Raw genomic sequence first — 23,485 nt, 5'->3', positions numbered from 1 at the left:
ATAAGGTATAAGGTCAAGGTGAAGTGAAGTTTTCATGCTCATTGTACTACTGCCATGAGATAGGGCTTCACACATTCTCAATCTCAATCATTTTATGGATCAGCCACCTTTACTTCCCAGGTTTGCTGCCAGGTACCCATTTATTAGAGGCATGGTGGACTCCAGAGCTGCTTTATAAAGAGACAAAGTCAGAAAAATTCTAATCTTAGAACACAAACCCCTGGAATCGAACCCAGGTCTCTTATGTGGCAGGCAGATGCTCTACTAACAACGCAACTCTGTCTCCAAACAAAGAATATTATAATATTAATTAGATTTTGAGTATTTTGTGTCTCCAAACTAAACAAAGAGCATATTATTGACCAGATTTTGATTATTTTGTAAGAAATAAGGTTCATGATCAGGTAAACAGTGGACATTGTTTACATACTGTCCTCCATTTTCTACTTTGTTTATATTACATTCCCCTTTTTTTACCTCTCTACATTAGTTGAGATGATGATGATGAATGATGAAATGATTTTTAAATGATGGAACAAAAGCATGTTCATGAATTCAAAACTACCACCCCTGCCAACATTTTCTTCACCATTCATACCTGGTTAGAGTGTACCTCCTCCTCATAATGATAGTTCAAACTTACAAGATCTACATTCAAATGAAACTAGAGCATGCTATGGCCGAACCTCACCCTACAAATAAAGGGATTATTACTGTTATTATTATTATTAAATTAAACAAAGTTTACAAGAAGATATTTCAACAGTGAAAGCCATAGTGATCCAGTCATTAAGGCGAAGAGGGACAATTACGCACCAGGCATGCATTTATTCCAATATCGTCGGAATGAGCAATGCTACTAAAAAGATCTCTGCCAGAAATGAAGAGTATGAATTTCTCCCCATGTGGCAAGTGGAAGCGGTTTCCTAAGTTGATTATTAAGCCTTCTACGATTTTTGAAAAATATGATGAATTAGTATTTACCGAATCCTATGTATTCCTTATGGGACATCAACTTCAACTTCAAGTTACGGCTCATCAAATGGGAGTTTCGACTTTTCCTACTACTATGACATAGTTCAACGTGTCTTTTTTCCATCCATGTACTTTTCTACGTTATCGGATGTTTGATATTCCCGAGAGAACGAATAAAATAATGGTCCCATAAGCCTAGTGCATTTCTCCTTGCCTCCTACGGCCATCCTGGCAGTGTTGCCAAACCTGATGTGCATAATAGAGCTAAATTTCACCATTAATATAGCTAAAGAGGACTTTCAAGGAGCTAGATTAACGAAGGCTGCATAAAGTGCCTACTAGGGTAATTTTAGTTGTCAGAGGGGTGGGGGTGCTGCTATTACCATTAGCTTTAAAGTGATGTAAATTTATTCTTAGTTTTCACCGCCTAGATTTGGCGGCATCACCCATCTCAATAATTAAATGATATTAATATAAAATCGAAAATAAAGGGTTCCCGGATAACAAAATTGTCATCTTCATCTTAGCCACAGCGCTATATAAAAATACATGGGGAGGAAAGAAGAGGTGGGTGACGCAGCCTATAGCTATACGAATATCACGTCACATGCAAATGTACACTCATGGCAAAAGTTGGTATTTATGGGCCGGAGCCAGTGGTGGCATCATAGTGGGGCAGAGGGCGGGTGCCACAGTTCACAGTCAAACGAGTGCACGAAAGAGCCAGATCTGGCTCCAAAAGAGCAAAGTTGTCAACAGTGATCAGCAGCTGCCCCAGCGAGAAAGACCTAGGGGAAATTGTCCCTCCTCGCCTTAATGTTTGGTTGCCACACTGGGGACCCACGATTTGTTGCAATCTCAGGTTACCTCAGGTTAGTGATGTGATGAAGCTGAAAATTTACCCATGACAATGTACTCACTGATAATTTTTGGAACCGATACCGATGCCAATATTTATCCGATTCCGATACATAAGATTATTGAACAGAAATGGAATGTTATTTTCAGCATGACAAAAATAATTTTGCTATATACATTTCTAATTGCATATTAATTATATATGCATATATTTTCTCAGAGATTTAACATTAGTACACAAGCAGTTCCTTGAAACTGCAAAATGTATTCCTGTTCTTAATATTGGAAATTTAATGCTGGCAGATTCAACTTCAGAAGCATGAGTTTTGGAAGCGCTTCTGGAAGTAACCTAGTTCTTCTGTTATAAAAATCTGTCCAGCAACTCTGAACACTCTTTCACTGAATCCTGATGCAGTATTTTCTTGCCACTTGCTTCAGGTTTGGACACTCATTTTCTAAATGTCCAATACAGCAGCGAATACTGGTAACGTGGAATAGTCTGTTTATTAATGTACTGTTCTATTTCTGATTTTGAAGTAGGTTGATCCTCTGAATGAGAGCTTACAATAATATTATATTAAAAACTCCATAGTGATAAAGATTCATTAACCTAATTTTCAATGAATCTTACAAAATTAAAATACAAGGTGTACACGATGAACCTCCAGTATCTTGAATTGATAGGAAATTAAAACGAACACACCTACTGATTTTTTAGTAATATTGTTGCAAAGAGCAACTCAAGAAGTTTCTTACAAAAAAATACCACACTTCTATGTGATCACCTTTAGTGACACAAAGAATGTCCAGCCGGTATTTCACTTAGTGCCACTTGCGCTGCAGCATGTCGTCAGGGATGGTATCAATGGCAGCAACAATTCAGTCACGCAAAGCATTCACGTTTGACACCTTCGTTGAGTAAACTGCATCCTGAACATATTCCCAGAGGAAGAAGTCAAGGGGAGTGACATGTGGGCTACATAGTGGCCAAGGGATAGGGTCTCCTCACCCGATCCAACGATCTGGAAAAGTTTCTTCTAACACATGGCAAACAGGTAAACTTCAAATGAAAAGGGGCACCATCTTGTTGAAACACAATTTTTTGGATGCAAATGTGCAATTTGTGGAAAGGCAAACTGTTCTAACATGTACAGATATCCTCACCACGGAAGCTGAACTCTCTAGCTGTTCCCTGCGAGAGACATAGCGCATTCCTTTTCCTTCGAATTCTTGCTGTGTGCTAAAGTTTAATTGTGCCGTAGTGATAGTTTTGAGTGTAGTAAGTCCATATTTTCCTAATTTCATTGCAAAATTGAGTCTGTCATTCATAACGAACTGGAAAAATCTTCTACAGTCTGAGCGTCTGCTAAATGCCTTGTCTAAACACTGCAAAATAGCTTACAAGGGAAGAGCTCGCGTCTACCTGTTCCACCAACCCCAAGCCAAGACTCACGCAGCGGCAGGACAAGAAAGCGAATGTTGCGAGCGTAGGGTTGCAAATGTATGATCCACCGACTGAAGACAAAGACGAAAGCTTTTAGTTCATTGAACTATACAGAAAAGACAGTAAACCAATACCTATCCTACCTAACTGGATTAAAGACTAAAACGAAATCATACACAAGGCATTTTCAAACAAGTTACTACAACTCTGTAAAATGATTAACTGGATACTCTACCAGCGACAAATTATTGTTTTCCTTGTTTTTCCTGAGAAGGGAGTTTGGAACAGTTCGGGTTTTGTCACAATTTCTACAAATCTAGCGGAAGTCATGAAAAAACTCGGCAATCTGAATGTAATTATTTCATTGAGGACGTTTGAATTACAAGAATACTCAACTCGACCAAAAAATAAAAAAAATAAAAAAAAATAAAAAAAATAAAATATGCCAAAGTAATCTACACATAAAGAGATGAAACAGGTTTCGACCAAACATTTATTTCCTCTGATCACTCATAAATTGCTTTCATTATTTTTCTCTTTGTTGTGCATCAACAATTTTGTTTTTAAGGTTTTCTTTACATTATATCATATTTGCTTTAACAATGTTATTGTCATAATTTTAACGTGCTTCATGTATGTCACTTCTGACAGTTTGTAACATATGTACGTATCCTATATTTATTTGGTTCATTTCAGTAAGGGTTGAATTTTACTTGGTCAACTGCATTATATTACGACAGGTATGGGAGGTAGGGGGGGGGGTGCAAATGTAGGTCGTCACCTGTTCCCCTGCCTGATTTAGCACTGCACGCCACTGCATGTGGGTTCTCTGATCACCATACACGAACGTTGTGTTTGATAACTTTGCCTGACATGTGAAACATTGCTTCATCTGAGAACATTACCATGTTCAGAAACTCGGGGTTATCATCAATGCGAGAAAGAACATCATTTGCAAAGTCAGGCCTTTTGGGCTTGTCTTCAGTGGCGAAGCGTCCACACTGAGGCCAGGAGGCTGGGCCTACCCACGCCATTACTCTTTTAAAGGTGTATTTACGTATTTCGTCAAAACATATGTAATGCAATGGAAAAGTTTGTAATTTTCATTTATAATAATTACAAAAAAATTCTAACCCTGTCCAGTATACGAACTTTCCATGGAGTGAGGCACATTTGCTGGGGCCTCTTCTCTTCACATTCCGTCGTACGGTCGTATATGCGGAAAGCCTAATCTTACGAGTTCTGTGCGTATGCTTATAACGTGCTCGTGAGGCCGGACTCGTGGTGTTACCCACTAGGACGAACAGAATATCAGCAACACTGCACTTCCGCCAGGGTTGGAAATTTGTGGTGTACCAGCATTTTTTATAAACATTAGTCTGTGTTTGTGCAGAGAGATTTCTATTTCATTGTACATTCTCCATATTGTGTACGACTCTTGGGTTTTTCTTCCTTTAATCGACAAGTGTAAGTGAAATTGAAAATTACGGAGTTCTGTAGTTCTGACTTTGTTTTCTGGTCAGAGTGCTGATGGTCTTGTCGATTCACCCAACACCATAGCGTAAACAGAAAGTCTAAAGAACTTATATTTTTAAAGTAAGTCTTCATACCAAATTATGTAAATTAAAATGCTAGATACGCCTTATATTTACAAAGTAGTTTTACTTTCACTGGAAATAGAATAATTTATTTATATCGTGAATGGGGATTCCCTCCTTTGTTCCCTGTCTGTGAAAACTTGCCTCCTGCTCAGGACACTAGAAGGGAGCGTGGCTCGGAATGCAAGGATCGTGACGGTAGAGCTTTGGTTGTGATTCATGTCATGTGGAGCGATCAGATTTATGCAAGAAAGTGCTGGACTGAAATGCAAGAACAACAAGAACAATCAAGTTCTTAATTGAGTGAAGATGTAATCATCGGTAAGGTAGGACTCACTTTTGGTCTTTCATGTTTCCTTCTTATAACAATCATTTCTAAAATGTTTTCAACTATATTTTACTTTGCAAGTAGCACTGGCAAGTGACAGCAAAATATTTTTTTTAAAAATAAAAGTTGTTGAAATGTTATTTAATGCGTTAACTACAGCGCCTTGAATAATGTTGTGTGGAAAACGGCACGGTTCTGTGCTCTCTGGCTGGTTCCACTCAAAAATGATACCGCTAGAGGCGCTGGTGTTGGACCCGATGCTTGGTATTCGTCTGCTTATAATGGAAGTAAAGGGAGTTTTTGCTGCAACGTCTGATTCTTTTACATGGAGCATTTCTATGAATGTGATAATTGCTATGATATTTGGTACAGTGGTCGTGAAGATATTAACGAACATTCTAGACAGTCAACCACGTCCTGTTATCGTCACACTTTCGTTAATAATACGGGAGAAAAAATATGTGTGGAATGCTCTTGGCAACTAAATTTTTGTGTATGTTCATTATTATTATTATCATCATCAATTCTTTTAAAGATATACACACTGAAGCATTTGTATTTTTTATATTTACTGTCTCTTTTCTTGTATGTACGCATTGTTTGCATTATAGAATTATTTTCCTGTAGTTTACGTCACAAAGAAAAACTGTTTTCTTATGCTTGTAATAACCGTAAACTACAGGAAAATAATGTCTCTTTTCTTCCACTTTAAACTAATTGCGGCGATGATGATAATGATGATTGCATGAAACGACAAGGGGAACCCCACAAAACTTTCTTAGTGCCATCGACATGAGTGTAAGGAAACTTTCAAACCAATGGGACAAGTGACACGGTATGTTCACACTGTCACACTAGTGACACACACTTCCAAACTGTAAAATAGCATTCATTGCACATGAAGGTCCAAACAGCAAACGACACGTTCATATGGCGTATTAGCATGCTACTTGTTACTTCGGTCGGAAAGCTTCTTAAAGGAAGGGTGCTCAGACCGAAGCGACGTGCTACAAAGGGAGTTCCCAACTAAGTGACAAGCAACATGGTGCCTTCAGTCTATTGGCAAGCGTTCGCTGCTAATTGTGTGAACAACAGATAGGCAACATGACAAACCGCACATTACAACAGATCTAGGCGACACGATAAGACACACGTGTCGCTTTGTCACTTGTGCGTCGCTCAAACTTGGCCATTTCCTCAATAGCTTGCAACATGTTGCCGTGGTTTGTTGTTCACGCATGCAGGAGATTGCGCACCAAAGCGACAAGGGGCACGCGACACTTATCGCTTGAAGATTCCACCAACCGAACGCTGGCCTGTGCTCCCCGTCATGCCACTACGATGTGAAATGTTGCTCTTGATTGGCTCTTTTCCAAGCAACATGTATCGCTTCGGTATGAAAGTTGCCTTGGACCGAATCGTTTGTCGTGTGTCGCTTTGGTGTAAAGTATCCTTGAGGAAACAGTGCAGTCAGAGCTTGTGTCCCTACGGTTCGAAAGGCTGCATTGATTACAGACTGCTCGCTTACAAGCGACACTTGTGGTTTGTTGCCTCGGTATGAAATATCTCTCAGGATACTATTTATATTCTAATAACATAGAAAAATAAAACTCTGTACACAATCCAACACCTGACGTCCGGAATCACTTTGCGAAGTTTCTTCTTGTGTTACACATGCTATTTATTTATTAATTTTATTTTACTTTTATTTCCAAATTAATATCATTTCGTGACTGCAAATCACTCCACAAATATAACTATTTCCATGAATTCACTTACCGCCTTTCTAGACAAACAAATCTACACAATATATTCCAAAAACTAACTAAGCCGCATTACTTTCATAACAAAATTAGCACCTGTTCCGATCGTACTGCCATCTATGTTTTTCATCCATCTGGGGAACTAGTTTCTTGGGTCGTTTTCCACACTACGTTATTCAAGGCGCTGTAGCGTTTAATACTGTCATCGAATAGATATTACAAGCAGACATTTTTTTATGCAGCCGACACCAGCAAAAAGGTGGGCAGTTTCGTTTACCCTGAAGGGATAACAAGAGAAGAGTGTGCGCAATGAGAGTGGGGAAGACTTTTCTTGGGTTTGGGACAAAGAGTGTTATGGGGTTATTGCACGGTCCATGTCTGTTTCAGGTCTGGCGGAACAGGCCAGTGTTGTCACATTGGATTGGCAGAAAAGAGCTAAATTGCATCTAAAAATTGGGATTCTATTCTCTCAAGCAACTACATTTATTATAACCTGTTTATATGTTACATAGTAACCTGTCATGTTGCCAGGTCCCAAACAAGTTGAAAGGTTACAAAACTTGATTTACATAGGGTGCCTCAGAAGGGGGCCGAAAGTTGGTGAGTACTTACTGGAGAGTAAAGATGACAGAGCATGCTGCTGATCACATTACTTCCACTAAGACACTGATGTACACAATATGTGTGTGATATAGTGGCACAGGGTAATGCAAGTGTGCAACATTACTTTTCACTTCATAAAAGAAATATATGTTCTGGATAAGTACAGGTAGATTCATTTATAAATTCAGGCATACAGATGAACAGAAAGAACCCTCTTCACTATGCATACAAGGAAAGCCTCAAATCATAGAAGCTCTTTTTAAAATTTTTAATTACATTTCGTTACACACCTAACACATTCTTTTAATTATCCATTTAATACCATTATTAAAATATAATTTTTATGTTTACCTGCATTGTTGCAGTAAGTCCTTCCCAAATTCAGGAAATGCCAAGCTTCCATCTTGCACTTCAAGTTCAAGCTGTAGCTCACAGTCTCCAAGAGTAAGTTTAATGCACCTGTCGATGTAGTTTCTACTGAGCTGTAAAGTAAATACAGAAGAAAGTGTCTTGCACACAAGACTTACTGGATTTTAACAACATTAATGGATCATATAATAATGTAGATAAAACGGTAACATTTCCTGTGCTCACTGCACCATACCATGAAGGCACATTAATAAAATCAGCCATTCCTTAGGCAATATGATCTGCATCATGCTGCGGTCACCTTTATCCCCCAGGGTTGCCTCCAGGCAGGCCCATACTAAAGAGGGAAGGGGGGGGGGGGAAGGGGCCTTGCAGATAAAGTAAAATAAAAACCACTAAAATAACTGTGTTAATATTTTTTGCATCTACAAAATGTGGTTATGTGAAGAACATAGCAAATTAATTTGTTATATATGTTTGTATATATAAATATTTATAAATAAGTTGATTAATTAATGATATCAATTAATTATTTAATAATGGACATATATTTCATGACAATTTTATATATATATATATATATATATAGGGGGCTGAGCTGGTTCCAGGGGTATCGGTATCAGTAAGTATTGGTTGATATTTTTGCACTGATACTAGGCGATACTATTGTTTTTGAGTCTATAGAAGAACGGCCAAAACAAATTGTCTTTTCCATTTCAAAGTTTCATTCACCTTTTCCAACTTACCTTTGATATTGAAAAAAATTAAAAATAGTTGTGTAGTTTCAGAGAACAGTAAGTACGTGACACAAATATCTGTACACAGATAAGACTCGCGATCAAGTAGCTTGCAAATGAACTCCCCATAGAAGTTCGCTGCTTCTGTTTAATTCTCTTTGAAGTCTACCAGGCTTTGTTCGAACAGATGCGGTCTCGTGTAACAATAACCCCAATGAGGTCCCAAAAGCCAACGATGCACCTATTGGTAATCCTTCCACTTTCTTTGGTGTTTGCGGACATCCCTCTCTTTAGTGACCTCCTGCAGTCAAAAAGGTAATCGCCCATGAAAGTGGTAGACATGTCTCAGACATAGTACATAGCATTTTCCTGGAAATTCAAATACCTGGGCTAATCCCCTTTTCCTTTCCAACTCTTTCCTACTTTATGATAGACGCATGATAAGAGGAAGAAGAAGAATTTATATTCTATAGCATGTTATTGATTGGTTGTTATAGTAACAGTGTGTAAGATGTACGTGAATGGCTTCCAGGCATTAAAGTTATATTGTTTAATTTGAACCTACGTATTTTGTATGTCTTGTGCATGTATACATAAGAAAACACACAACAAAACAAGGCTTACATCTATGGCGCAGTCGTACAGGATATTCTTGGTAATCCTTCGTAAGAAGAAGTGTGGATGAAGACGTCACGAAGAGTACGCGACGATCATCATTCCAGCATAGGTTTATGGAAGGAGAAATTGTGTCGGCTTGATCAATTTCTACGGTAAGAACCAAGATTACACGGTTTGTGTATTATTTACAATAATTGTACAAGGCAAATTCAAAGCAGTGTGATACGGATTGTGTCTACGATATTGTGATATTAATTTGTTCACAATATAAATATGTTCGGTTTGAATTTATTCTCTGAGTTCCGGCCAGATTCGGAAGAAGTAGAAGATTATTTAACGAGGTTTGAACAGTCTTGTTTGGCTCATGATGTTAATGAAGCCAGGAAGGTACCCATACTGATCGCAGTTATAGGACCTGAAACATTCAAAGTGCTGAAGACTATCCTAGCACCTAAACCAGTCGAACGGCAATCGTATTCGACAAATATGTGGAACGTTTTAAGTTCAGGCAATGCATACAGGAAAGCGGCGAGGATGCAACACGATTTATGGTACGTGTTAAACAACACGCACTAAAATGTAGTTTTGGCCAGTACTTACATCAAGCCATTGTAGAGCAAATAATTGTAGGCGTTCGGTCTGACGGCATTAGAAAGAAATTACTGTCTGAACCTACATTGACTCCAACAAAATGTCAAGATATTGTGCTTCAAATGGAATTAATTGAACGGGAAACACAAATGTTCGCACATCGTGAAAAGGAATGTAGTTCTAATGTAGTTGCATTTGCTGGGACACAGAAATTTAAACCATGTTTCCAGTCCTCGCAAGCGCACAAAAAGAACTTTGTCAATCCTCAGAATAGAAGTTATAAAAGCACTAAAGAATGTAATAGATGCTCCAGAAGGCATGATCTTGGACATTGTCCAGCAAAATATTCGATATGTTCATTTTGCAAAAAGAAAGGTCATTGGCATGTAAAATGCAAGTTTAGGAAAAAGAACCATAAACCTACGAGTAAGACAATTACCTCGGATCAAACTTGTAAGTCGAATATTAAACCTTTAGACGCTATTGTTGAACAAAACATACATAACGAATTTCATGGTTTGTCTTTATTGCACGTCGAAGTTAGTGATTCTCATCCGCCAGAAGATAATACTTGCACTATTTCATCAAGCACAGACAATTCACAAGTGGAAGATGCAACACTCACTCGTTCAAAAGCAAGGAGTGTTAGTTTCAAGCCAAGAGCACAAGTTATAGATGGCAGTAATGTTCTTGTGTCGGCAGAACCGTGCGTAGTTGATTTGTGTATTGATAAGCGAATTATACAATGTGAAGTAGATACTGGATCTACGGTTACTCTGTTTAATAACAAGTCTTTCAAACAATTGTTTCCACATCAGCGAACACATTGTACTTCACTAACGTTACGAGGCGTGAATAATGATAAGTTAAAGTTGAAAGGTCAAATCTTAGTGGATTTATCATTGAATGATGTATTGTATAAATTACCGGTTATATTGTGTGAAGAAGAACTGCGTTATCCGTTGATTGGACGTTCATGGCTCGACAGTATTCATCCGGGTTGGAGAAAACTGTTAGCACAATGTAACACATTGTTCACAAATATGGGGTCCGAACGAAATGATAACGCAGACATTAATACTAAAATACCGGAAAGTGAAGGTTTGAGGGCACAGCTGGAGAAGAAACTTGACCAGAAAGGAAGGGAGAAGAAAGAAGAGCATCTGAGGCAGTTGGCTCAGAAGGCGAGAGAAGAGAGAACTGGAATTCGAACACAGGCAATGAGAGATAAGGATGTTGAATCAAGGGAAAGTGACCAACTGCGATACAAGAGACATAAATATATGACTGAACGGGAAAGGCGAGTGGATCGCCCACCATTTCTTGGATCACGGCGGGGTCGAGTAGAGAGGAAGAGACTTGACAAAACTTATCTTGCATATCTTCCGAATGATCCAGTCTGGGTGCAGACCCTGAAGGTAAATTCTCCGAAGCATGTACCAGGAATGGTATTGTCTAGAGTTGGCAACAGCCTGATGCATAAAGTGCAGTTGTTCGACGGATCGACACGAACGGTACACGTCAGGTGGCTACGAAAACGTGAGTGTGAACCAAACCCCTCATCAACAGATCTACCTGATCCAAACCTTGAATCGATACCAGAAGGACAACCGGAGGATGCAGAGGGAAGAGATAACCAAAACCAACCAAATACAGATGCTGGGCACACATAAATCAGAAGATCGAATAGACTTAGGAGACCTCCTGATAGATACGGTGAGACCAGCACTTAAAACAAAAAGAAGAGACTCCAGGAGGAGATGATAGACGCATGATAAGAGGAAGAAGAAGAATTTATATTCTATAACATGTTATTGATTGGTTGTTATAGTAACAGTGTGTAAGATGTACGTGAATGGCTTCCAGGCATTAAAGTTATATTGTTTAATTTGAACCTACGTATTTTGTATGTCTTGTGCATGTATACATAAGAAAACACACAACAAAACAAGGCTTACACTTTAGACTGTTTGTTTGTACCGACTGGGTTTCAGCAGGCATGTTTCGGCACAAGGAACGTGGCAGGGGAATCATTTTCTTTGAACGACAGATGACGGCAGTTAGTTTCTGGAAAGTGTAGTGATGGGTTTGGATTTCCTCCCACGCCAAGCGATAGAACTATGCATTTAATTTTTCTTAGAAATCATTTGCCGAAAGTATATCGTAAGCAAAGTCACTTCAGAATATCACTGTACTGAAGTCAATCGCCTGATATAGAAGCAAGAGACTTGTAACATTCTCCTCTTACATTTCGTTTACTAATTATTATTCTCTTTGTTAAAGGACAAAAAAGAGATGAGATTGGTTTCATATTTATATAATATAATAAATTAATTAATATAACATTTGTTATTTTAAATTTGGAATTATACAAGTATCGGTATCTGTGGGTATTGGTGAGAGCATCGGTATCGGCTCAGCCCTAATATATATATATATATATATATATATATATATATATACACACACACACACACACACACACACACACACACACACACACACACACACACACACACACACATACATATATATATATATATATATATATATATATATATATATATATATATATATATATATATATATATATAAACATGGTTTCGGGCTTGCCCCCCCCCCCCCCTAAAAAAAACTCCTGGGTAAGGGCCTGCCTCCAGGTACCATTTTTATTAGTGTGCGAGGTTAAACTCAAAGCTTCTTTTATGAAGGGAAGTCTGAAAAATTGTGACCTTAGTTCATCCACCCTAGGAAATGTACCCAGGTCTCCTGCATGTTAGTTAGATGTCCTACCAGCTGGACATGTAATAATGAACTTTACAGATATTTAGAATTTCAAAGAAAATTACATATTTTACATTATAAATATAGAAGTAAATGTAAGCCGAATGAAATTTTCTCAGTAAAGCACAATACTGGGTGATATAAAAGCTATAAAATATATTCATTTTTGAATACTATACTCACTCTTGAAAAGATACCAATGGCAACACCATCTCTATATTGTTTCTACAGACATCAATACTTTTATTTCATAGAGTTAAAATTGTGTAAAATAATTACACTTTCATGCCAATTTACCAGTGTTTTGATCTAAAGAAAATGTTGATTTATTTATCTAGTTATTGTAAAATTAAAAAAAAGTATACTCCCCCCTTCCAAGAAACTATTATACAATCAACCAATACTGTTACACCAGTCGTAATTATAAATATACATTCAAGCAAATCAATTAATCTCACTCTCTAAAGTAAAGAAAAGGAACATAAAAGGAACCTCAAATTAATATTTGGGTTTTAACTATATTTGGAACTTAATTTCCTTTACACGCTTTCTCTCTAAATATAGAAATGGGTTTAACCAACTTCTTCTTATGTTATTACTAGGTGCTTTCCCAAAGTAAAGGCCAGTCGTTAATAACAAATTGTTGACAACAATGATGCACTAAGAAGCTTTTGTGAAAAACTGCCATAAATTTATTGTCATTTGCTATTCCTAGACACTGATTTATTATGCTTGCAAGCCACTTGGGACGTCTTGGTCCCACCAGTTGTGAAGCCCATCCACATTTTGATTTCTCAGCATAAAAGGTTGTAATGTTGCCAAAACTCACTATGAATTGGGTGAAAGTTCTGGGCTTCTGTAATGAGTGAAGGAAAAGAATTTAAGGAGGGTTGTACAGTGTTCAGGTGGATGACAATGTTGAAGATGTGAAGGAGGAAATTTTAAAAAAATTCTGCTTTGTGATCAGCAGTGGTCTAAGTGATAATTGCCACAGACCTGAGGGTATCAAAGGGAGAGAGGGGTATATCAGTATCGAGATAGATAAGGAAGGAAAGGGGGGGAAGGTGCTCTGCATAAATTTTGCTAGCTGGGAGTATCATCCCTCGACACCTCCTCTCACTTCAAGCACTGATGATCAGTGATAACACTGAATTCTTGCTGTGGAACTTAAGATCATATTACAAAGTAAAGTGTACAGAATTTTCACTGAATAGTTAGTATCTCATAAATTGCATGCAAGATAAGTTCCAAAAGTATGGATTGATGTGAACAAAAATGAAATAATGAAATTGTACGTATTTGGACTGCTGTGAGAGAGAAGGAGATGAACTCTTTTTCTTGCATGGGGATGTGAAGAAACGTGGATTCAAGTAGTAAACTGGATTATTGTATTATTGCACTTTAATATTGTGTTTTTGTTTTTACAAATTTAGCATTGTAATATTGTATATGTTGTATTAATAATATAACAGTACTTAACAGACATAGAACTATATAACCTTAATGTGTTCAAGAAGTAAATTGAATTATTGTATTATTTTATTTTTGTATTGTATATTTTCTTTTTACAATTTTAATATTTTAATCCTGTGTTGTACGATGTTTTCCATAGCCATGTATATGGGTCAACGGAAATAATGAATTATTATTATTATGTCAATGTTGAAACAAAACTACAATCTATTAAGGGGTTCTCATACATTCCATGACAGGAAGGAAGTAGTTAAAAACAGTGGTTCAGCATAAATTTGAAGGAATAAGCACCTAGATATGCAGTTCTACATAATTTGATATACTTCATGAACTTTTGAAATTTTACATAGCTTTAAAAATTACATTCTACAATTCTCTTACCTTTATAATACCACAATAGAGGATGTCTTCTTGTGAAGAACACAGTTTGATTTTCAAATAATTTGAATACATTAACTGTAATTTGTGCCATGTTGATATGGAGTCTCCCATATTGATTCTTACAGCATCTAAAATGTGTCCACTGGATTCCACTTGAAAGTCAACATATGCACCTGGAAAGCAAATAATAAATAATTAATTACTATGCTGATGATTACTGGCATAAAGGCAGAGCTCTAGCCAGAGATTCCTGCACCTGGGGCAAAAATATAATTTAGCACCCTTAAAATGAATTCATGTCCCCTCTCGTTGTTTGGTTTGCAACTTCTTGGGCATGTTGTAATCTACAAAAAATCAGTTTTCTCTGAAATGTGTACATTCCTTTTACATTAGCTTACACAAAACTATTGTATTGCAAAAGCTTTGAAATGAGTGTTTTGCATTACTTATTTCTCTGTTCTATTGATTTATTTGCAATAAATTACTCTGTAGTATATTGAGTGTAATTACTACCGTGAACAGATAATTTTTAATACAACAGTATTACGGATTATTTTATTACTTATAATTTCATTAAACGACGCTTAATACAAGAAAACTGAAATTCTAGGCCTTACGATAATTTCCACAAATTTCCATCCCTGCCAGAGACTATATCGTCGCATGTTGAGCCACTTCTCCGAGGGCCTCAGCTGGTCCCATAACACTCTATGTGATTCATGAGGAAAAGCATAATTTCAGGAGAGTGTTCGCCCGAAATGGACACAGTGAGTCCGGCCTCATGCAGTGATGCTAACCCTAGCATAATTGTGCTAAACGTAGTACAATTTGAACTTCATTGGCACCTAGCACCCTGTGTTTGTAGTAATGGTAAAATATAGCATCATCTATAAACATGCGCCCCTGGGAGACAGATATAATGAATTGAGACGAATATATTTTGACAAATAAATTTAAATAAAATTGCAAATCTTATTTGTTTCAAACAAAAGGTAGAATGCCATCCAGCTGCATCTGGTCCACTGTCTTCTTTTCATCTTTTCTTTATCTTTCCTTACTTAGCTCACGAGAAACATTTTATTGAAGGAACTTGCTAGAAAGTTGGGGTCACAGATAAAACAAGCCGCCGCCTTTTGTAGTCATCAAATTTTCTCAAACTTTTTCAAGCGTTATATTGAACCAATTATATTGGTTAAGCCATTGTAAGTAATTTAATGGAGGAAATTACAAATATTGTTTAACTAATCAACAACGCATGTTCACATCACAACTGCCCCCAAAATAGATGCATAAAATGAGCTTAAGACCTAAGTCATCCGAGCACAATTTAGTTGCATTTAGCAAAATTTAAAGTGTTTAATCAGCATACTTTTCCTGATTGAGAGGTTGGCAATGCTGGACACACGGTACAAACTGGGTTCCACATCTGTTTCTTGTCCAGGGTGGGGTGTCCAACAAGGGGAAAGGAAAGGTGAGGGTAGAATGGCTAAGACAACTTGTTGCGAGGGCAATAAAAATGTTTCTATCCCAGTGTTCTGCATTTTCGTTAGTTTCTCGATTTACTCCTGTTGCGTTGTTGTTTTTTTGTTATATTTTATCTTGTTATTTTCTTTTCGGTCATTTATTTTTTTATTGTTCTTTGATTTTTTTTACTTCGCTTTTTGTGCCACTTTTGGCAAAGTTGCAAAGATGGGGAAGAATGTTGATATGATGAAATTGACCAGAAATACCCATGCGCAGGCCGAGATTCGAACCCAGGACCCCTGACGTCGTAGCGCAATGTGCTAACCACTCCACCACTGGGGCTGGCTTTCATTGTTGAGAGCGTGAAGTGAGAAAGCGGAATAATGACTTATATTAATCTGAAATACTACAAAATCAAGCAAAAAGTCTATTACCGGGCATAGGAAGAAGGAAGTGGCATTGGAACATTGAGGACTGCCACTCGAATGACATCTAAAGTGTTAATTGACAATAAAATCAAGAAATACGATTTATGAATTAGCAGACATCAAGCGTTACTATTCAGGTACGTTGATAGATGCAAGAATATGTTGTTACATTTTCAGAAATAACTTTAAAGGTTATATTTTTTTATATTTTAAAAAAGTCGCACCCATAACAACACGAACTCACACGTCTGTGCCTACCCTTCCAGCGACACCACGCTTCGCCACTGGAAATGATACAACTTTCATAACATCTATTATTTATCAGTACTTTAATATTTTTTGTCTTATAATCAATGCAATAGTAAGGACTCGAGAGGCATGGCGACAACTATTTTTTTCAGGATGAGCAATTGTGTCAGGTATATGAGGTGTGGCAATAAAGTTTCTGGATTGATTTTCTTATTCATTTCAGACCACGTTGATAAAGAACTGGGTAGGATACTGATCTATGGACTACCCTCCAGCTGCACACAAAATTTTACCCACATGCATGGAACAGCCTGGCTGTGGCCTTTGTTAGAAGCGGACCGTGCATCTGAGCTCAGTCGGAATCATGTTAAGTTTGAAAGTGGAACGTGTTAATGTCAAATTTCTCACAAAACGTGGGAAATCTGCCTTGGAAAGTGACTATTAGTTGAAAGGAATTTATGGGGATCAGTATTTATCTCGCACATGAGATTTCGAGTGGTTTAAGAAGTTTAAAAAGGGTAGGGAAGGCGTTAGGGATATTCCACGATCAGGCTGCCCTTGATCTTCAAAAACTCAAGACAGTATCGAGAAGGTAGTTAAAATTGTTTGAGGAGACCATCGCCTGAGCATTCGAGTAATTTATGAACTTTGTAACATCAATAAGGAAACTGTTACAGATTATACACTATGATCTTGGTATGAAAAAAGTGTGTGCAAAAGTGGTACTAAAAATCCACACACCCAGTCAAAAGAAACATCCAAGCCAATTGTTGTGCTCACACTCTTGAAAACATCGAGAATGATCCGGACTTCCTCCTAAACGTAATTACTTGTGATGAAACTTCAATTTTTCTACACGACTCTGAGACTAAGCGACAATCCATGCACTGGAAGTGAACCCAATTCCAAGGATAAAGAAAGCTCGAATGAGCAAGTCCAAATTCAAAGCAATAGTGATCTCTTTTTTCAATATGCGAGGGATTATCTACCTAGGTATGTTGATTGGGTGCCTGAAGGTCAGACTGTCAATCAGATGTATTATAAGAATGTTTTGGGGACCGATCGTGAATGAGTGAGAAGAAGGAGACCAGACATGCGGAAGAACAGCTCATGGATTCATCAAGGACAACGTGCTATCTGTGAAGAAGTTTATGGTGAAACACAACATTCCAGTGTTAGAATATCCACCATACTCATCGAACCTAGCCCCATGCAACTTTTTTCTCTTCCCAAAAGTCAAGTCTGCACTAAAAGGAACCCAGTTCGAGACTGTGGACACAGTGAAAGCCAAAGCGAGCATATCATAAAATGACTTGCAACACTGCTTCTAACAGTGGAAGATCCACATGGAGTGGGGTAGGGATTGGAGAGGGGACTACATTGAAAGGTACAACATTTCGATTATCTGATTTTTCAATAAAAGTGCTACAGCATGAGTCCGGAAACCTTATTGTCACACCTTGTATTCACTGGTGTGCATTGACTTGTAAACTTCAGGATGGGCAAACTGCTGACTCAGGGTGACCAATGCCTACCTTAGTCCCTCTGTACTTACGGCCTTGCTTGCTTATAATGTAGCTCGTAATATCTCCATAATAATAATAATAATAATAATAATAATAATAAAAGGCTTCCTGATGGTGTAGTGGTAGTGCTGTCACCTTGTAATTAAGGAGTCTAGGCTCGATCACTGTTGGTTCAGATCCAAGCTAAAACTGTATGTTCAGTTCTGATTAGTCTATCTGAGCATAAAGAGCACTTAAAACAAACTCGGAATGTTATCAAAATGACAGACACGTATTTTCCAATTTGGACTGTTCTAGATTTTCAAAATATCCTTGACTGCATATAATATTAGTATCATGAACAAAATGTTAAAAAGAAATACTGTTTTTAAGAAATGAGTATAAACATGACATAACTACCACAAATGATAATATTAGGTACAGTTATTAAATAACAGAAATTTTATTATAACTTTCAGGGAGATTGATGCACAATGAAAAATTATATCACTGGACACAAAATGGTTGCTTAGAAATATGTCACATAGGTGTCGGGACGATCAAGCAGTTTGCACCTGCACAGTAGTACAACATGACCCCTCCACTGTCGACCTGCACCAAAGAAGAGCAACGAAGTGTTATTCGTTAAGTAAGGGGAGAGTGTACGAGTGTACAAAAAAAATTCAAGACACAGGCATCTGCTGGGAAAGTTCTGCTAACGATCTTTTGGGATGTCAATGGCCCTATATTGGTGCACTTCCAGGAGAAGGGTCAAACTGTGAATAGTGCTTGATACAGTGACATGTTGGTAAGCAAGTTGAAGCCTGACATACGATAAAAACGTCGGGGACTTCTCTCAAAAGGAGTATTGCTGCTCCACGACAACGCTTGCCCTCATATGGCTGTGCATACTATGGATACAATATGTGATCTGAAATTTGAGGTGTTGAAACATCCATCATACAGTCCCGACTTGGCACCATCGGATTTTTACTTGTTTGAACCTTTGAAAAAACATTTGCGGGGTCAGAAGTTTGCAGATGACAATGAGGTGATCAAGGCAGTGCAAAGATGGTTACACGCCATGCCAAAAAGTTATTTTGTGGAGGGCATATGCAAGCTTGTGGACAGGTGGACCAAGTGTGTTGAAAAACAGGGTAACTATGTTGAAAATCAAGGCAAAAACCATTTTTATATATCCTTGTAAAAAAGTTGTAATACAATTTCTGTTATTTAATGACTGTACCTTGTATTTGTGAGCAAAGCGAAAATTTGTACAATCAGGGAATAAGTTAAATGTATAATATAAGCATCCTACCTGCTGGTAGAATCTGCTTTATCCTTGTCACCCTCACATGAACATCTCCAATAAACGGTGACCTTCCAAGGGATGCAGCTATTGTTGCAGATGTCTGACAATGAGGAAGAATTTTTCGGCATCTTGATAACCAGTTAACAAGTTTCTTCTCCAGACCTTCACTTATGGTAACACTTTTGGCATTTGCCTGCAAGTGGAAGATGTTGATAAAATCTCATGTATCAACATGAAATACTTTCTGGCAACCTGGGGACAAATTATGATTCAGGATTTTTTATGTGGTTGTATGGTTGGTATCGAGAACATGTTTCCTGCAAATCCTGACAAAAATTCTGAACTGCCAGTGTTACTAACTCAGCACATGCCACTAAAATGTCACTTTTTCCATAAGATCGCCAAACCCATCAAGTACAGTATATTTATTATCCCTAATGGTTGTACACCACAGATTAGAATGGCGGTAGTCATAAAACTGTGAATTATGACTCAATGATAGTTTTGTATGCTCTTACCTCCTCAATTAGCATTCTTGGTAAAAATTCACACTGACGAGAGTTGTTCATTAATTTCCAGGATTTCTTGTATGGAACTGGAAACAGACAATATTTAAAAGTATCACAATAGACGAGGCCTCATAATGATAAACTCATAGCATAAAAGCCTGTGAAGGCCTGTGCCTACCTACTGACTGCCGAGGTGGGAGAGCATCAACCAGTTAAAGGGTGATGCGTTGTCAGCAAGATAAACCCTAAGTTGTTGTTGTAGATTTTATGACCAGATTTACGCTACTCATTCGTAGCTCCCCAGTTTCCTCACGATGGTGGGTGGCCACCAGTCCTATATACAAGCCGAATTCTCAGGAGAAAAGTTCTTACTCTTCCCCCAGGAAACTTGAATCTTTGACCATTCCACAGCAGGAGCCCAAAGCTTGCAAATCTCGCGCACTTTCGGAAGTTCTCTGGCGTATAGATGAAAGCTGGTCAACGAGCCTCAGCAAAGGCTCAAACTGAAGCAAGGTAGGGGAGGGGAGAGGAGAAAAGCATGAGTCAGAATATTGTTGTCGTGGGCAGCCAGGCAGAAACAAGTGGGACATCGGTTGTTATCTTCACGCGGGTGCTGTTAATTTCACATTCGTTTGTTCGTTTGTTTCAAGGGAAACATGCCTCCCGTTCATTCTAAGGTTTTCCGCAGGACGATTTGTGGGCAAACACGGGAAGTTGTGGCAAACGTGCTGCAATTCATGCAAAGGGAAGCCAATGAAAATGGATGCACCACTCCACTAAAGAAAGTATATGAACGTGTTTCTGCTGCTACCGGTGTGTCTTTGAAAATTATAAAATCTGCAAAAAAAGAAATGGAAAAGGTGGAAGAAGGCACATCAACCAGTTATGATACACTGCGCAGAAATCAGAACCGTCCGCGACGGTGCACAAATTTGGACGAATTTGAAGTCTGTGTAGTGCGAAGAACAATTAACGAATTTTATAATCAGGAAAAGATAATTCCTACCTTGAAATCCGTGTTTCTGAAATTGCGCCAAGATATTGGATATGAAGTCAATCATCTAGCTTAAGAAAAATATTTCAAAAACTGGGGTTTCGCTGGAAAAAGGTTCAAAGGAACAGGCGGATGCTCATTGAAAGAAGTGACATACGCAATACACGTATAGCTTACTTGAAAGCCATTACCAGATTTCGTCAGGAAGGGCGACCGATAATATTCAGTGATAAAACGTACATACATAGTTCGCACGCAAATCCCAAAGCATGGTGCGATGATAGTGTAAAAGGTATGAAAGTGCCTATTTCAAAGGGACAGCATCTCATTATCGTACATGCCGGCAGTGAAAAAGGTTTCATTCCCAACGCGTTGCTGATCTTTAAATCGAATCAGGCAACCGGAGATTACCACAGAGAAATGAATTCTGAGAATTACATTCGCTGGGTTAAAGAAATGCTCCTACCCAATTTGCCACCTACCTCTGTTTTAGTAATAGATAATGCTTCTTACCACAATGTTCAGTACGAGAAATTCCCAACCTCAAATAGTAGGAAGCAAGACATGCAAAACTGGTTGTTACAAAAGAATATTCCCTTCGGTGATGGTATGTATATAACTGAACTCTACGAACTCATAAAGTTGCAAAAGGGCAAAGCCAAAAAGTTCGTTTTAGATCAAATTCTAGCTGAATTTAGTCACACAGTCCTACGTTTACCACCTTATCCCAGATTTGAACAGCATTGAGAAGATATGGGGCTACGTGAAACAATGGATTGGACAACACAATGTCACTTTCAAATTAATTGATGTGTTGGAGCTGTGTAAGAGAAGATTTTCGGAGATTTGGGAGAAAGAATGGAGCAATGTCTACCGTCATGTGCAACATGTTGAACAATACTATATCAAAACTGAAGGTTTGTTCGAGCCTGAAATAGAGCGCCTCACTATCAGGGTTAACAGCAACAGCAGCAGTAGTGACAGTGAAATATGCAGTGATAGTTCCAGTGACTCCGAAGCAGAAGATTCCTCCATAAGCGACATCGAAAGATTGTATTAAAGGGCTGCCATCACACATCTGTTCCAGTTCCACTACGTAAGTTTTCCACGTTTTACTAATTACTTATTCTCGTTAGGATTCATTTTCGCATACGTCTCATACTGGATTACAAATGATTTGTTATCTTTAAATGCACTGCTGTATTACTGGTATTTTACTTTGTCCTCTCCCCTCCCTCTCCAACTCTCGCTGTTACAAGCATTCTAGCAGAACAGCTGATGATCTTACGCGCATGTGCCGAGGCACTTGGTGCTGATTGGCTCTGACATTCGCTTCCCCTCTTCCGGTAACCTCCATGCAGAGTGTTAGACTCGAAACGACGCTGCACATTAGAAACGCCAGAGAACTTCCGAATGTGCGCGAGCTCTACCTTAAATTGCATGGCCATGGTGCCATAATGATAAAACCTGGTGCAAATATTTCCATGTTTGAAGTTAGGGTTGCACAACTTTTGAAATATTCTGTAGATTAGGTAAATACATAATAAATAAAACCCGATAAAAAAATGCATACCAATCACAATAGTTATACCACCAGGGTGCCCAAATCAAAACCCTACATATATTTATATTCCAAATGGTACTTATACATGGAGCACCGTGGCTGAAGATATGCTTCTATTCAGTGCTTGAAGTGGAAATTTATATCTTGGGAGGATGCTTTGTCGAGTTTGTGATAGGTGGGAGATGCTTGTATGGATCAACATGGGAACATTGCAGTAGGTGGGGTGATGCCTATGTAAGTTATCCTGGGTTGATACTTTATGAAAATTTTCTTAACTTACCTTCCATGTTCACCCCACTTTGAGCAGTGTTTCTATTATTATTTTGGTCATTTTATATTGCTTTCGTAGTTCTTAAGTCAATTGTGATGTGTCAATTGTGATGGTGACTCCTCATCGCAAGGGAACTCATGTTAAACTTGATAATTGGACAAACATAATAATACTTAAATGCTATGACCAGGCTTCATAGCACATTATGCTCATCACTCTACCATGAAGGCCATATGAAGGTATGTTTGTTTCAGTTTGTTTTTAAGTCCACTTTATGCACAGAAAGGCTAATCGGGACTGAACCTACACTTTCAAAGTGGGATCCAAACCACTATGTGCCTCCACTGGGTATCAAACCTGGGATCCCTTGATTACCTTACGAAGGTATGGTATACACAATGACCATGCATGATGGTCACCATAACATTTTTTGTGTGTCAGCTCTTAGGTTATTTGTACATGTCACATTATAGGGGGTCCAGTCCCTTACTGTAGCTAAAATCAATATCTGTCTCTGAGGACAAAAACTGCCTTACCAAGGTTAAAAGTTGAGGATCTAAAGAGGCACTCAGTACATATAAGGACAAAACAAAGGACAACACACAGCCCTACAGATGCTTATGATGGTAGGTTCTGGCATCATAGCATTGTAGGCCTGCAAGTAGCA

The 23,485-nt window shown here is 38.1% G+C and overlaps 1 protein-coding gene across 1 annotated transcript in view; it reads right to left on the bottom strand.

Annotated features, from left to right (window-relative positions):
* LOC145987960 (uncharacterized) overlaps positions 1-23,485 on the bottom strand; it is a 120,577-nt gene that overhangs the window by 19,988 nt on the left and 77,104 nt on the right. Inside the window, exons 10-12 of the mRNA XM_083122802.1 lie at positions 19,487-19,673; positions 14,523-14,695; positions 7,921-8,051 (exon numbers count right to left, since the gene is read on the bottom strand). Coding sequence (XP_082978928.1) covers positions 7,921-8,051; positions 14,523-14,695; positions 19,487-19,673 — 491 coding nt within the window. The remainder of the gene's footprint in view (positions 1-7,920; positions 8,052-14,522; positions 14,696-19,486; positions 19,674-23,485) is intronic.

The sequence above is a fragment of the Lepisma saccharinum genome, chromosome 5, assembly GCF_977018435.1.
Source record: "Lepisma saccharinum chromosome 5, izLepSacc3.1, whole genome shotgun sequence".
Classification (NCBI taxonomy): Eukaryota; Metazoa; Arthropoda; class Insecta; order Zygentoma; family Lepismatidae; genus Lepisma; species Lepisma saccharinum.
This window is presented reverse-complemented; position numbering and strand designations above follow the sequence as displayed.